Source organism: Capra hircus, chromosome 18, assembly GCF_001704415.2.
Source record: "Capra hircus breed San Clemente chromosome 18, ASM170441v1, whole genome shotgun sequence".
Taxonomy (NCBI): domain Eukaryota; kingdom Metazoa; phylum Chordata; class Mammalia; order Artiodactyla; family Bovidae; genus Capra; species Capra hircus.
The window spans coordinates 62,764,742-62,781,571 of NC_030825.1; the positions used below are offsets into that span (position 1 = coordinate 62,764,742).

The window sequence follows — 16,830 nt, forward strand, 5'->3', positions numbered from 1 at the left end:
TAGAAGTAGGGGAAAGGGGTTTAGGTGATGGGTGGTTGATAAATGGTTATAGTTGAGTGAGACTCTAGGACAGGAAGTGAAAGTAAAAAGACAAGATAAAAAGTTGTTGCTGCCGAACAGAATGTTGAAATTTAGAGTATGGACATTCTAAAAGCTGGTAATGATGAAGTATAGGATTGTTGGTTGGAACAATGGGAGTAGAGAGAAGGAGGTCAAGAAGCAGTACAAGTTATTAGATTGCCCCGGGTAGCTATACAATGTGATCGGGTAGCCTAAATCCAGGCTTTGTAACCAAGTACCAAACTGAATGGTGGAGACAGAGCCAAGGGGGCAAAAGCAGGCTAATGCCCTCAAAACCATGTGTCCTGACACGGAAGGGGTAGGAGGAGGTTTATAATAATTGTTCAAAGAGGAGAACATGATGAGCTAATAGACATTCTTCTGATGGGTTGGTGTGAGGTCACTGGGAATGAGCATCATCAACTTTCTGATTCCACCTGGTCTGGGGTCTATGTGTTCATGGGAAGTGTACAGTTAACTTGTTTTACGTGGGTGGGGTGTTCGATAGCTGCAACATAGCTTAAAAGTATCATTGTATATATCTCAAATGGGCAGGGCAGAATCCTGGCCCTTCCACACCACAGGGCTGTGCTATTGTGGTTTTTTTTTTTCATTTTTTCATTTGGCTGCTTTGGGTCCTAGCTGCAGTGTGCAGGATCTTCATTCATCATGTGGGATCTCTCCTTTCAGTGCATGGAGTGCGGCTGTGGCACGTGGACTCAGTAGTTGTGGCTCTCCCGTCCAGTTGCTCCACGGCATATGGTATCTTTGTTCCCCAGAAAGAAAGTGAAAGTGTTAGCGTTCTGTCGTCTCCGACTCTTTGTGACCCCGTGGACTGTGTCCGTGGAATTCTCCAGGCAAGAATGCTGAGGTGGGTTCCCTGTCTTCCTCCGGGGGATCTTCCTGACTCGGATGGAACCCAGAGCTCTTCTGTCTCCTTCACTGGCAGGCATGTTCGTTACCACTAGTGCCACCTGGGAAGCACTTACATGCACTACCTGCCTCTTATTTGGTCGAAACCATAATCTGCCTGCAATGTGGGAGATCTGGGTTTGATCCCTGCGTCAGGAAGATCCCCTGGAGGAAGACATGGCAACCCACTTCAGTATTCTTGCCCGGAGAATTCCACGCATAGAGGAGCCTGGTGGGCTACTGTCCATGGGATTGCAGAATCGGACATGACTCAGAGCAACTAACACTTCAGTTCAGTCCAGTCGCTCAGTCATGTCTGACTCTGTGACCCCATGGACTACAGCATCAGCCCTCCCAGTCCATCACCAACTCCTGGAATTGCTCAAACTTGTCCATCGAGTCAGTGATGCCATCCAACCAGCTCATCGTCTGTCATCCCCTTCTCTTCCCACCTTCAATCTTTCCCAGCATCAGGGTCTTTTTCAGTGAGTCAGTTCTTCTGCTGAATGGGAGAAGATAAATCTGCAAATGTTACATTAATGTTCAACATATATAAACAGCTCATACAACTCAACATCAAAGAAACAAACAAACAACTCGACTAAAACATGAGCAGCACTGAATAGATATTTTTCAAAGAGGAAATGCTGTGGCCAACAGACACATGACAAGATGTTCAACAGCGCTAATCATCAAGGAAACGCAAATCAAAACCGCGAGAGATGCCATCTTGCACCTGTCAGAACGGCTGTCATCAAAAAGGACAGAAATGACAAAAGCTGGCTAGGATTTGGACAAAATGGGACCCATGTACACTGTAGGCAGGGGTGTAAATTGATGCAGCCACTGCAGAAAGAAACTGTATGGTGGTGTCTCTTAAAACTAAAAATAGAACTACCATATGATGTAGCAAGTCCATTGCTGGGTATGTGGCAGTGTAAAGGAAAAAGCGGAGTGCGTTTTTCTCTTTCCCTTTCCTGAGAAAAAGAAGAAAAAAGAAAACAGTGAGCAGGCCTAAACATTCCTTTTTTTTTTTTTTTTAACTTTAACTGCTCCTAACTCTGCATGTCTATAACTGGCTTTGCTTTTCTGGCCCCTGACTCTGCACTTAACACTTATTACCCTTTGCTTACCCTTACGACACTCCTTTCACCTTGCTACGTCTCAGAAAGAAGGCCGCAGACCCACTGAACTGCCAGACTCAATTACTGGGTTACTGACGCCAGCCTGTGATGGGTTTTGAAAGGATGCAAGAGGAAGAAGACAAGATCCTACCATCTTGGTTCCTCTTCACTGACTCCTGACTGCGAGCCTTCATCTTATAAAAAACCCCTATACTTCTAGGGGTTAGGAGGGGAGGCACCGTTCTTGAGGCATGAACCTACTTTATTTCCTTCTCTGCCAATTGAGAATTAAAGCCACCTTTCTATTACCTCCATAGTCGGTCTCCATATATTTTTTTTCAGCTTCAGTGAGCAGAGAAAGCCAAGATTTTGGCCGGCCACAGCTATGTACACATACACACACACACACAAATATATGCGTGTGTGTGTGTGTGTGTGCGCGCGCTAAGTCACTTCAGTCGTGTCCAACTCTGTATGCCCCATGAACTATAGCCAGCCAGCTTCCTCTGTACATGGGATTCTCCAGGCAAGAATACTGGAGCGGGTTGCTATCCCTTTCTCCAGGGAATCTTCCTTACCCAAGGATAGAGCGCTGTCTCTTATATCTCCTGCCCTGGTAGTTTGGCAGGCAGGTTCTTCACCACTAGCGCCACCTATGTGTGTGTGTGTGTGTGTGTGTGTGTGTGTGTGTGTGTGTACTCAGCTCTCCCGGAAAACAGCTCCTTCAAGAAGTGGACCAAGTCACATCCTCTTCCGTCCCTTTGTGCAAGGCTGGATGCAGGCATGGTGCTTGTTCCAGCCTTGCATTGTTTGAATTCACATTAGAGATGTTAAGCTGCCTTCTCCTGGTTGGGGCACAGCTGAGCTTGAAGGTCCCCACACTGGGGTGTCTCAGGTCGGGTGCAGACTGTGGGGAGTCAAGTCATGTAAGAGGACTGGGAGGGAGCAGGGGTGAATGGGATCTCAAGTCTTACAGCTCGTATTTCTCACGGTCCTTGATCAAATGAATTCAAGTGTCCACAGAAATGATCAATGAAAAGTACATAACTGAAATAGGAAAGAGTTTTCTTTGAGGCAAACTGTGGCCCTCAAGGGAGACAGTGTCCCTAAAGCTCTGAGGAACTGCTCTGCTGAAGCGTGGGGTCCAGCACAGTCTTCTACCTCATCCAAGCAAAGGACATACATCAACATGACAGGGTGTATTCTGTCAAGATTTCAAAAGAGACAGACCTAGTTCATAGCGAGACCGAAGCTTCCTGGTGTCTGGGGAGGGAACCTTATCTTCCAGGGAGTGTTAACATGGACGCTGTGAGAAGGGAGTTACTCATATTTATCTTCAAAACACACGTTCTTTACCTCAGTGGTTAAAGCAGATGTGCTGTGAGGGGCTGACAGGCTGTTTTAATTCACACAGAGTTCAGGCTGAACCATGGATAAGCCAAAATGACTTCCCCATACCTCAATATGTGAATATCTTCTCCATCACAGGCAGATAAAAATCTTAAAACCATATGACCCAGCAATTCTACCTCTGAGGATGTACCCAGAAGAATTGAAACCATACATGTGACATGTGTAGATTCATGTTCACAGAAGCATTATTCACAATAACTAGAACACGAAAGCAACCCAAGTGCCCGCTGATCAAGAAATGGATAGTGCAGTGTGTACAAGGAATATGGTGTGTGCTGTTTATTCAGCGTTAGAAAGGAAGGGAACTGTGGACATTCTTCTAAGTGAAATGAGCCTGACAGGAAAGGACAAATACCGTAGGACTCCGCAGAATGAAGTGCCTGCTATAGTCAGATTCACAGAGACAGAAAGTAGAAGGGTGGTTTCAAGGAACTGAGGGAGAAAACGGGAATTTTTGCTTAATCGGTACAGAGGTTAAGTTTTGCCAGATGAAACAAAGTCCTGGAGTTTGGTTGCACAAAAGGTGAGTGTAGTTAATATGATTGGATCAGACACTTAAAGATGGTTAAAATGGTCAATTTTATGTTATGTGTGTTTTACCACAATAAAATAAACCTCTCAGAACCTCCCCCGAGGGTAACCACAGAAGAGTCAGGGCTGATAGCAACACAGCAGATGCTCCCTGCCCGCCCAGCTCCATCTCCACCCCAACAACCCAGGGGTGAGGACTGTCTTCTGTGCTCAGGACTCCCCGCTTCGGTTCTTGGAGATGGCTCAGCTCCAGCCCTGCACGGCTTACCCTCAGCCTCCCTGACTGACCCAGAGCTCCAGGCTCTGCTCCAAGGATCCAGTAAGTCTGGGGTCACCCTCTTCTTTGGGAGACTGGGTGCTGAGTTCACATCCTCCCAAAGAGACCCCTGCAATCCAAGAATGTAGGGTGGGGGGGTCAGCCTGGCCCCTGACTGACCCGTTTTCCAATGAAAGCAAGAGCTGGGAGCTGGGAGTGTGTGTGAAAAAAAGGTGTGTGTGGGGGATGGAGGATAATTGGACCTGTGTCCTGATGATCTAAGCCTATTTTTTTGACTCATGTACAAACCATATTAATAATTACCCTATACAGTGAATGGACGGGTGGACCCCCATTTCAGTCTTCTACATACCGTCTGCCCTCCGTGTCTGTGGGCGCCTCATCTGAAGATACGGGGACAACTGTAAGGAACTTGAGCTTCGTGGAGTGGGTATTCGTGAGGGGCAACTTATGGTGATTTATAGTATATTACTTTTGGGTTTGCTACACCCAGCAACTCTGTGAAGCTGACTACATTATTCAGCATTAGTGGCAATTTGTTAAATGGTGGCAAAATACACATAACAGAGAATTTCCATTTTGACCATTTTTAAGTGTACAGTTCAGTAATGTTAGGTGTTATGTACATTGTAAGAGTTCTGATCTCCAGAACTCTTTTCATCTTGTAAAACTGAAACTGTGTCTCCATTTTATAATAACTCCTATTTATTTATTTTATGATGACTTCTATTTATTCCCTCTACTGAACCACCATTCTACTTTCTTTTTTGTTAATGTGTTTACATGGCTGCTCCTGGTCTTAGTTGCCTCATGCGGGATCTTTCATTGTGACGCAAGGACTCTGTAGTCGTGTCTTGAGGGCTCCAGAGCACACGGGCCTCAGTAGTTGTGGTCTGCAGGCTCAGCTGCCCCACAGCATGTGGGGTCTTAGTTCCCAGACTGGGAATTGACCAGTCTCCCCTGCACTGCAAAGCCATCTTAACCACTGGACCACCAGGCAAGTTCCCACCATTCTACTTCCGCCTCCATGATTTTGACTGCTTTCAGTACTTCATAGAACTAGAATCATACGATATTTGTATTATGTCTCAGCATAATGTTTTCAAGTTTCCTCCATGTTGTAGCGTGTATCAGAAATGCCAGTGTTTTCAAGGCTGAATAATATTTCAGTGCATGTATAGACCTCATCATGTTTATCCATTTCTTTGAGGATGGACATCCGGGTTGCTTCCAACTTTCAGCTATTGTGATTAATGCTGCTATGAACATAGGTGTACAAGTGTCTCTTTGAGATCCTATTTTCAGTTCTTTTGGGTGTACAGCCAGCAGTGGAATTGCTGGATCATATGGTAATTCCATTTTTAGTTTTTTTTACATTCCTACTCACCGGTGCACAGGGGTTTTGGTCCAGCCAGCCATTTTGGAGCCAAGAAAGACCTTCTCCTGCACAGGTTCCAGGAGACAGTGTATGGCCTTGTTCCAAAGGCCACAGTATGCTGGTTCGAGGGAGCCAAGATTCTAATTCAGAATGTCCTGTTCTCATCAATCCAGATATGCAGATGTCCTGGCTCTTTGAATGCTTGCTCTGAATCAAAATGTTAAACTTGGACTTCAGAGTATCAGGGGCGGAAGCCCCCTGATGGTGACTTGTGGTCACTGGGTCAGCCTAGCCCTGCAGAGCAGTGTAGTGAAGGGACATTTCATGCCCCAAAGCAGCCGGAAACAGTCCTGTCATTCCTGATTCAGAGTAAAGGTTAGTTCCTCGTCCCTCCAGGCAGTTAGTTGGGAGACCACTCTGCTGTGATGCTTTGACTGAGCTGGGCTTGAGTCTGTCCCTCCCTACAAATTCCATCTCCTTCTCCCCCAAAGCAGAGTCCCTATTCCATGTCACTCTTCAGGCAATAGAACAGGAAGCTACCAGGTTTTACGATCTTCATCATGGAAACAGGTGGAGTCTATGATTTCTGATCACCAAGCCCCTTAGTCACTTCATCCCTATCTAAGACACAAGGAAATAATGATCATAAGGACAGTTTTCCCAGTGGTAGAGAGAAAAGCAGGACAAAGTTCGTATATAGCACGTGCAATAGCAGCTAGCTAAAAAATAGCAGAGCTGGATTTGAAATGGAAGAACTGGTTGATTTTGTTAAAACCAAGAAATCGTCATTCTTATCCACTCATTTCACGCCCATTAAGCAGATACTTTGAATCAGGCACTGTGCCGAAAGGTTTTGCTTCTGTAAGGACAGAAATGTCCTTTTCTAAGCTCTCTGGCTGGTTTAGTAATTAAACTGTCATAAGGCAGGCAGACAGGCACTTCCCTGGTGGTCCAGTGGCTAAGACTCTGTGCCCACATCGCGGGGAGCCTGGGTTTGATCCCTGGTTGGGGAACTAGACCCTGTATGCTGCAACTGAGTTCACCTGCCTCAACGAAAGATCTTGCGTGCTGCAACTAAGACCCAGTGCAGCAAAAAAAGAAAAAGACAGATTAGGAGATTCAATTTGCTTCATAGGGGAGCCCCATAGAAATTCTGAGACTCAAGACATTCAAACAACTGAGGCTCATATCTTCTCCTGAGCTAAGGAGAAAGGAGTAGGGATCTGGGGCTTCAAATGGGAGGAAGAGAACCCACAGGAAGATGGGAAGAAAAAATGCTTTGGAGACCCTTGTGAGTCCCTTGGATGGCAGGGAGATCAAATCACTCAATCCTAAAAGAAATCCACCCTGAATATTCATTGGAAGGACTGATGATGAAGCTGAAGCTCCAATACTTTGGCCACCTGATGCGAAGAACTGACTCATTGGAAAAGACTCTGATGCTAGGAAAGATTGAGGTCAGGAGGACAAGGGGATGACAGAGGATGAGATGGCTGGATGGCAGCTTCGACTCAATGAATGTGAATGTGAGCAAACTCCGGGTGATAGTGAAGGGCAGAGGAGCCTGGTGTGCGGCAGTTCATGGGGTCACAAAGAGTCAGACATGACTGAGCGGCTGAATGACAGCAACAAAAGAGACCAAGTGCTTGGTATACAAATGTCTGCCACTCCAGGCAGGCAATCCTTTTAGAAAGAAACAGTTGTCTTTGGTGATAGCTCTCTTCCTGGTGTAGGTCCCTTGTGAAAGTCGCTAAGTCGTGTCCGACTCTTTGCGACCCCATGGACTATACAGTCCATGGAATTCTCCAGGCAGGAATACTGGAGTTGGTAGCCTTTCCCTTCTCCAGGGGATCTTCCCAACCCAGGGATCAAACCCAGGTCTCTCACATTGCAGGCGGATTCTTCACTAGCTGATTACCTTATTTTGAGCAGTTAAGGGAGAGGCGAGGAGCTTCTCTGAGTCTCCTGGGTCTTCACTGCCTTCGGCTCAAAACAGTCAACCCATCAAAGGGGTACATTTGAGAAGATGTATTCTGCTCCCCTGGAGAAGGCAATGGCACCCCACTCCAGTACTCTTGCCTGGGAAATCCCATGGATGGAGGAGCCTGGTAGGCTGCAGTTCATGGGGTTGCTAAGAGTCAGACACAACTGAGCAACTTCATTTTCACTTATCACTTTCATGCACTGGAGAAGGAAATGGCAACTCACTCCAGTGTTCTTGCCTGGAGAATCCCAGGGACGGGGGAGCCGGATGGGCTGCCATCTAAGGGGTTGCACAGAGTCAGACACGACTGAAGTGACTTAGCAGCAGCAGCAGCAGCATTCTGCTCCCCATCACTTCTCTTTAAACATTCTTTCTAGTAATTTTGAAACACATTAAGAGGTTTCTTTATGTTTGAAGAATTCAAAGCTCAGAGATGGAGCACTTACCCAATGTGTCTTTTTACCACCTGTCCCTCATCACTCTAAAACTTCATGGATTTTAACTCCTAGGGTCAAGGACGGATAAGCAGTCTTGATGACTCTGTGTCTTGTTTTCTCAACAGATTGTAGCCTCCTCAACTATGTCTAGGATGGTGCATCAGTATGTTCGTCAGTTTGGTCAGAGGCTGGTCCACAGGCAAGGGCAAGACACCATAAAGGAGTCTGACGGTCTCAAGATTCATCTGAGCGCCACAGAGCTGGTGTTCTTGGGTGTGGGCAGGAACCTGGGAGCCGGCCTGTACATCGTGCTTGGTGCAGTGGCCAAGTACGTAGCTGGACCAGCGATTGTCGTCTGCTTCTTGGTGGCCGGCCTGTCTTCTCTGCTGTCGAGGCTCTGCTATGTGGAGTTCGACGCCCGGGTATTACGCTCCTCTTCTGCGTATGTCTGCAGCTACGTCATGATGGGACAGCTCTGGCCCTTTGTCGTTGGCTGGAACATCATACTGTTATTTTTAATTGGTGAGGTATTGGGATCAGGCGACAGCTGTGGGGGAAAGGTGTGGGGACTAAGGTCAGGAAACTGGGAGATGGGATTGTGGTCTCATTCATGGGCACTTTGTTACCTGACTTGTTGGGGGGAAATGGGTAACCATGGCTGGAAAACCCCACAACTTCATTCTAGTCAGCTCTCTCCTGCTTTCCTTAAATAATTGGACTAAGAATGAGAAGGAAAGGAAACTGGGCACGTGTGGGAGGGAGGCGTGTCCCACAGGCTCATCACCTCATTATATTGGAGTCTTTGCTCAGCTGTTGCCTCAATGATTTTTTTTTTGGGGGGGGGTTGCCACTTGATTTAAAATTTCATCCCTCATCTTTTAGCCCTCCTGGTCCAACTTCCCTGTTTTCTTTCTTTGTGAAACACTGATCTCCTCCTAACATATTAAATAGTGGACCTATTTTGTGAATTATCCCAGTCTGCTCTCGATACCCCATGAAAAAAATCTTTGAGCTTATATATTTTGTCTATTTTTTCCTCCAAAATGCATCCGCTGGCGCTTACTAGGGCTCCAATCTTGTCTGTGAGTGTTCCTTTTTCTGCTACTGCAGCCACTGCGTGCACAGCCCACGCCTGGAGGTGCGCCTTTGACAGCTTCACTGGGGACCGCGTCTCCCAGGCATTGGAGGGAACTGTCCCTCTGCATGTGCCCTACTTACTGGCCATGTATGCAGACTTTTTCGCACTGGGCCTGGTGCTGCTGCTTGCGGGTGAGTCAGGGGTCAGATATGAGATGGGATGCGGGGACTCCCCTGGTGGTCCAGTGGTTAAGAATCCGCCTTGCAATGTGGGGACACAGGTTCGATCCCTGGTCGGGGAATTAGGATCCCATGTGCCGCAGAACAACTAAGTCCAAGTCCTTAGCCTGCACACTACAACTGGAGAATCTGTGTGTGTGTGTGTGTGTGTGTGTGTGTGTGTGTGTGTGTGTGTGTGTGGTTGCTCAGTCATGTTCGACACTTTGGGCTATAGCCCAATAGGCTTCTTTGTCCGTGGGGCTCTCCAGGCAGGAACGCTGGAGTGGGTTGCCATTTCCTTCTCCAGAGGATCTTCCTGACCTGGGAAGTGAACCCATGTCTCCTGTGTTTCCTGCACTGCAGGCGGATTCTTTATCCGCTGATTCCCAAACTTTGCTGTTTGGGTCACAACAAAGGATCCCACAGCTAAGACCCAACTCAGCCAAATTACTAACTAAATAAAATATTTTTTTAAAAAAAATGGACTGAGGAGGGCGTGGAGAGGAGCTGAGGTTGGGAAAGATTTGGGAGTGGGGATTAGGACTGGAAGGGCTGTCTGTGCAATGAGAGGCAGGAAAGCAAGATCTGGGGGGTTGTTTCCCACTCTTGGCTCTCTTGACAATTATAGCCGGTTCCTTCCTTGGTAGGGGGGCTGTTCTGTGATTTCAGGATGTTTTAAAAAATCACTGTTGGATGCTGAGTGCCACCCCCGACCTTTGCTTACTAGATACCAGTGAAATCCACTCCCCCAGTTCTGACAATTGGAATGTCTCCAGACCATGCCAAATGTTTGGGGAATAAAATTTAATCCCAGGTGAAAATCATTTACTTAGACTGACATATTTTAGTCTTGGTACTGAGACCAAAGATTTTTTTGTTTTCAGAGGAAATTCATAAAGCATAAATTTATCATTTTGCTATTTTCCCCAGCTTTACTGAGATATAACTGATATACAGCACAGTAAGTTTGAGGTGTGCAATGTGATTTTTTTTTTTTTATGGCTGTACTAGATCTTTGTTGCTGCTCACAGGTTTGCTCTAGTTGCAGAGAGTATGGGTTATTCTTTGCTGTGAATCACAGGCTTCCTTTTGCGGGGCTTCTAATGTTGCAGAGCACGGGTTCTAGAGCTCGGGCTCCATAGTTACAGCACATGGGCTTAGTTTCTTTGGCACGTGGAATGTCCCTGGACCAGGGATGGAACTCTTGTCCCCAGCACTGGCCAGCAGACTCCCAACCACCGGACCACCAGGGAAATCCCACAGTGATGACCTGATAGACCTGCCTATGTGAGATGATCGCCACAATAAGAAATGAACTATTAGGACCTTCCTGGTGGTCCCGTGGCCAAGACTCCTTGCTCCCCTTGCAGGGGACTAAGGTTCCACCCCTGGTCAGGGAATTACGATCCCACTGATGCAACTAAGAGTTCGCATGCCACACCTAAAGACTCTGTTATGCCACAGCGAAGACTCAGCCCAGACAAATACAAATAAAATTTAATTATAAGAAACTAACTATCTTATGGGTGCAATTCAGGGGTGCTAGTACATTCACAATGTTGTCCAGCCATCACCTGCATCGAGTTTCAAACATGTTCATCTTCCTTGAAGGGCACCCTGTATCCACTGAGCATCACGGTCCATCCACCCCACCCCCACAGCCCCCAGCCCCCAGGCTGCTGTCTGGCTCTATGGACTTAGTTACTGTGCGTGTCTCATATTCCATCTCTCCTGCAGTACTACTCACTCTGGGAGTTCCTGAGTCAGCCTGGGTTTACAGAGTGTTCACAGTCATCAACTTTTGGTTCTCAGCTTCATCATCATCTCTGGCTTCATTATGGGAGACCTGCACAACTGGAAGCTCACGGAACAGGACTACCCATTGGCCGCAGCTGTATTCTCAAATAGGTTAGGAGTGTACCCTTGGTCATATTAATGTCTGTGTGTGTGTGTGTGTGTGTGTAGGGGAGTCAGAGCTGAGAATTTGGTGGGGACTAAAGAGACCCAGGCTGGTGGATCCAGATGGTGGGTTTCCAGAGTTTGTGGTATTGAGGGAAGAGTCCAGAAGTGATGGCTGAACCCACCTCACCCACGTTCTTTCTTGCTCCTCCCACCACAGCTTGGTCCCTCCAGGTGCTGGAAGGTTTGTGCCTTTTGACTTTGAGGGGGGTCTCCGAGGAGCAGCTACGTGTTTCTATGTATTTGTCGGTTTTGCTGCCATTACCACTACAGGTAATGTGGTCACCGTGTGTCCCATGGGGGGTTTGGACAGAGTTTGAGCACAGAGTTTGGGCACAGAGGTTGGGAGAAGGTTAGCCTGCTTTAGGCAATTCTGTGCTTTCACCCCACGGCGTTTTCCTGGCCTGCTGCTTCCACCTCTTTTGCAGGGAGAAGAGACTTAAAGCCTCAGCGGTCCATCTCCCTGATCTCACTTCTCATGTGCTTTTTGGCATATTTCGCTGTCTCCGCGGCGCTCACCCTCATGGTGCCCTACTACCAGATTCATCACCACAGCCCCTTGCCCGAGGCTTTTCTCCATGTTGGCTGGGGCCCTGCCAGATATGTGGTGGCTGTTGGCGTCCTCTGTGCTCTTACGTCCAGGTTAGTGTCCGGGTTTCTCCCCGTCAACTGTCAGATGCTCATGCACCCCAGCCCGTGGGACTGAGAGACAAGAGGGAAAGACATCTTGCTCCATGTAGACTAGGGAGTGCATGCCCTGGTCTCCCCTGCTTCTCCACGTCCTCACACGTGTCTCCACTTTCTCTCCCAGCCTCCTGGGTGACATGTTCCCCATGTCTCGGTTAATCCGTGCAATGGCAGAGGACGGGCTCCTTTTCCGGGGACTTGCCCGGGTCTATGGCCACACAAAAATTCCCGTCGTGGCCATCATGTCTTCTGGAAGCCTTGCAGGTGAACAAAACTCGCTCCTTCCTTGATCCATTTCCCTTAAGTGCAGTTCCAGTGGTTTCTTAATCCCACCCCTGCCATTTTTGCTCCCCCATTCTAGGGATCATGGCATTACTCTTTGAGTTCAGCCACATTGCAAACCTCATGGCAGTTGCGTCCCTGCTTGCTTACTCCATGGTGTCCTTCTCGGTCCTTGTTCTCAGGTGAGACCCCACTACAAAATTGGGGGGTTGGGGTCATGGGGAAGATGGGGAGGTAATCCTGGTCTGTGTCTTCATGCTGCCTTCTGATTGTTCAGAAAAGAAAGAAGTGGAATAGACAATCTGGTGTTCTGTGAATAGTGGCTGCTGTTAATATTGCCTTTAAACCTCTAATTCAGGTACCAGCCAGATCAGAATTTAAGTAAGAATGAGAGAACGGAAGAAGAAACTGAGATGGAGCTTGTACCTGTAGGAAGTCCTTTGGACTCTGTACCTGAAGCAGGAACCTCAAACATTCTAAAGAGCCTGTGGTTCCCTACTAGCACCACCCCCACCCAGAAATCTGCCCAGATTGTCTACGGATGTGCCTTCCTGCTTGGTGAGCAGTGGGGTTTCCCTTTATTCATGTTCTGAAATTGACAGGATGGAGTGAGAGTGCATATTTTGTCAGTTAAGGGGTCTGGGAGATATGATGGCCCTTCCTGATGCTGGTGGTTTCAGGGAGGGGTGTGACCCGAGGTCCTGACATCTTTGGCTTCTGGGTCCAGCCTGTTCTCCTCCTCCTTGACCCTTGCAGTTTTCCTGCTGACCATCCTGAGCCTGGTCCTGGCCCAGTGGCCCAGAGGTGTGTTCTCTGGAGACCCCGTGCTCACAACAGTGGCTGTGCTGCTGCTGCTGCTCATCACTGGGGTGACGGCCATCATCTGGAGGCAGCCCCAGAGCCCCAGTCCTCTTACGTTCAGGGTAAGGTGACCTTATGTGCCCAAAGTATCCACCTTGAGTGAATGAAGTCTGTGTGCTTTGATGTCTAAACATCCTTTGCTGGACCAAGAAAAAAGGGGAGTGGCTGAAACCAATGGACTCTTCCCTGATCCACACTCAGTGCTTACAAACCAGACTCAATAGGCATGGAACACAAAGCCTGAATTGGACTGAACTTGTCTCGCCCATGTGGGGAAGGGTCTCCCTCTCCGACGTCTGGGCTGTGTCCAGGGATGAGCTGACTCTGCCTGAAGGTCCCTGCTCTGCCTGTCCTCCCACTGGTCAGCATCTTTGTGAACTTTTATCTGATGATGCAGATGAGCACTTGGACCTGGACCCTCTTTGGCATCTGGAATGCCATTGGTGAGTGACTGTCTGGGGTGAAGAGGCTTCTTGAGTGACTGAACTCAATCCTCTTCTAACCACCTCTTCCCTAAACTGTGTCATACGCCATAATAGGAGGCTTACTGGGCATTCATAAGTCAGGAGAGCCTCTGTTTTTCTTCTATTGTCTCATTTTCCTACTAGGATTTGCCATACACTTTGGATATGGGATCCGACACAGCTTGGAGGAGAACAATGAGCCATAGACACCAGCCTCCAGCTCCCAGACTCCAGACTAAAACACCCCTAGTGATGAAGCATCTTAGCCAAAGGAAATAGATGCTGTGTGGACCCCTCCATACACTGGAGGTATCTGCTAATTCAAGGCACACTTTGAGCCTCTATGGACTGAGAAGGTGGAAAGTATTTAGTTTTTTTTTTTTTTTAAGATTTAAAATGTTTTATTTTTTATTTTCTTTTCTTTTTATATTTTAAAATCTTTAATTCTTACATGCGTTCCCAAACATGAACCCCCCTTCCACCTCCCTCCCCATAACATCTCTCTGGGTCATCCCCATGCACCAGCTCCAAGCATGCTGTATCCTGCATCAGACATAGACTGGCGATTCAATTCTTACATGATAGTATACATGTTAGAATGTCATTCTCCCAAATCATCCCACCCTCTCCCTCTCCCTCTGAGTCCAAAAGTCCGTTATACACATCTGTGTCTCTTTCCCTGTCTTGCATACAGGGTCGTCATTGCCATCTTCCTAAATTCCATATATATGTGTTAGTATACTGTATTGGTGTTTTTCTTTCTGGCTTACTTCACTCTGTATAATCGGCTCCAGTTTCATCCATCTCATCAGAACTGATTCAAATGAATTCTTTTTAACGGCTGAGTAATACTCCATTGTGTATATGTACCACAGCTTTCTTATCCATTCATCTGCTGATGGACATCTAGGTTGTTTCCATGTCCTAGCTATTATAAACAGTGCTGCGATGAACATTGGGGTACATGTGTCTCTTTCAATTCTGGTTTCCTCGGTGTGTATGCCCAGCAGTGGGATTGCTGGGTCATAAGGTAGTTCTATTTGCAATTTTTTAAGGAATCTCCACACTGTTCTCCAAAGTGGCTGTACTAGTTTGCATTCCCACCAACAGTGTAGGAGGGTTTCCTTTTCTCCACACCCTCTCCAGCATTTATTGCTTGCAGATTTTTGGATCGCAGACATTCTGACTGGTGTGAAGTGGTACCTCATTGTGGTTTTGATTTGCATTTCTCTAATAATGAGTGATGTTGAGCATTTTTTCATGTGTTTGTTAGCCATCCATATGTCTTCTTTGGAGAAATGTCTATTTAGTTCTTTGGCCCATTTTTTGATTGGGTCGTTTATTTTTCTGGAATTGAGCTGCATAAGTTGCTTGTATATTTTTGAGATTAGTTGTTTGTCAGTTGCTTCATTTGCTATTATTTTCTCCCATTCAGAAGGCTGTCTTTTCACCTTGCTTATATTTTCCTTTGTTGTGCAGAAGCTTTTAATTTTAATTAGATCCCATTTGTTTATTTTTGCTTTTATTTCCAGAATTCTGGGAGGTGGATCATAGAGGATCCTGCTGTGATTTATGTCTGAGAGTGTTTTGCCTATGTTCTCCTCTAGGAGAAATCAAAGAGGACACTAATAGATGGAGAAATATACCATGTTCATGGATCAGAAGAATCAATATAGTGAAAATGAGTATACTACCCAAAGCAATTTACAAATTCAATGCAATCCCTATCAAGCTACCAGCAACATTTTTCACAGAACTAGAACAAATAATTTCAAGATTTGTATGGAAATACAAAAAACCTCGAATAGCCAAAGCAATCTTGAGAAAGAAGAATGGAACTGGAGGAATCAACTTGCCTGACTTCAGCCTCTACTACATAGCCACAGTCATCAAGACAGTATGGTACTGGCACAAAGACAGACATATAGATCAATGGAACAAAATAGAAAGCCCAGAGATAAATCCACACACATATGGACACCTTATCTTTGACAAAGGAGGCAAGAATATACAATGGAGTAAAGACAATCTCTTTAACAAGTGGTGCTGGGAAAACTGGTCAACCACTTGTAAAAGAATGAAACTAGATCACTTTCTAACACCGCACACAAAAATAAACTCAAAATGGATTAAAGATCTAAATGTAAGACCAGAAACTATTAGTATTTAGTATAAATATTTAGTACTTATTGCCAATGGACACAATGACTTTACTATTGTATAATTTTTAAGTAAATGTTTTAAAGCTAAATATGCATACAGAAAATTACATGCTTCATAAGTGTGTAGTAAGGTGAATCTTTACAAAGAAAGTACTATGATATAACTAACAAATAGAGGAAGAAATAAAATATGAGCCTGCACATAAGAAGCACCTTCTTGTACTTATTTCCAATAAGAACTAGAGATTGCCCCATGGGAAAGAAACTCAGGTAACTATGTATTATGTCAAGAGTTATACTTTTAGGAGCTTCTCTGATGGTCTAGTGGTCAAGACTCTGGGCTCCCAATGCAGGGGGCATGGGTTTGAGCCTTGGTCAGGGAACTAAGATTCCACAGGCCACAACTAAGACCCAGCACAGCCAAATAAAGAAACAAATACTATTTTTAAAAAGAGTTACACGTAAATATTAGCCCATGAATAGGCTAGAAGTAAAAGAAAGGGAACAGATATTTTGTGCAAATACTAACAATAGAAACTAGGGTAGCTATATTGCTATCAGACAAATTAAATTTTGATCAAAAGAATAGCAATAGATAAAGTTGATCATTTCATAATGATAAAGAGAGGTGATCATTTTGATATTTTCTCCAAGCTTTGTTGAGACAAAGTGTAGCATAGTGTAAATGGTTGGTTTTCTTTACTTTTCTATCCCAGGGTCCTTGAGTCACACAGTAGTGCTGATGAAGAAAACGTCTTAATTGGAAAAGAAAACTTCCTGCATTGTCAGAAGTGGGGGGAAGGGGTCATATGTAATGGTTGGTTGATAAATGGTTCTAGTAGGGTTGAACTAAAACCTCAAAAGACAGGACAGAAAGTTTCTGCTGCAGAACAGAATGCTTGAAATTGAGATTACGGACATGCAAGAAGTTGGTAATAATGGGGCAGAGGATTGTGGGAACAACTGAAGTGGAGTAAAGGAGATATGGAGGTCAAGAAACCAA

General features: G+C 46.0%; 1 protein-coding gene across 1 annotated transcript; it reads left to right on the top strand.

Annotated features, from left to right (window-relative positions):
• Positions 8,269-13,987, top strand: LOC102191827 (cationic amino acid transporter 3). The gene is given in 12 exon segments (XM_018063030.1): positions 8,269-8,638; positions 9,227-9,385; positions 11,150-11,209; positions 11,212-11,320; positions 11,532-11,644; positions 11,800-12,013; positions 12,183-12,322; positions 12,420-12,522; positions 12,699-12,898; positions 13,097-13,263; positions 13,536-13,644; positions 13,810-13,987. Coding segments are annotated over 12 exon segments (1,839 nt in total). The 3' UTR covers positions 13,905-13,987.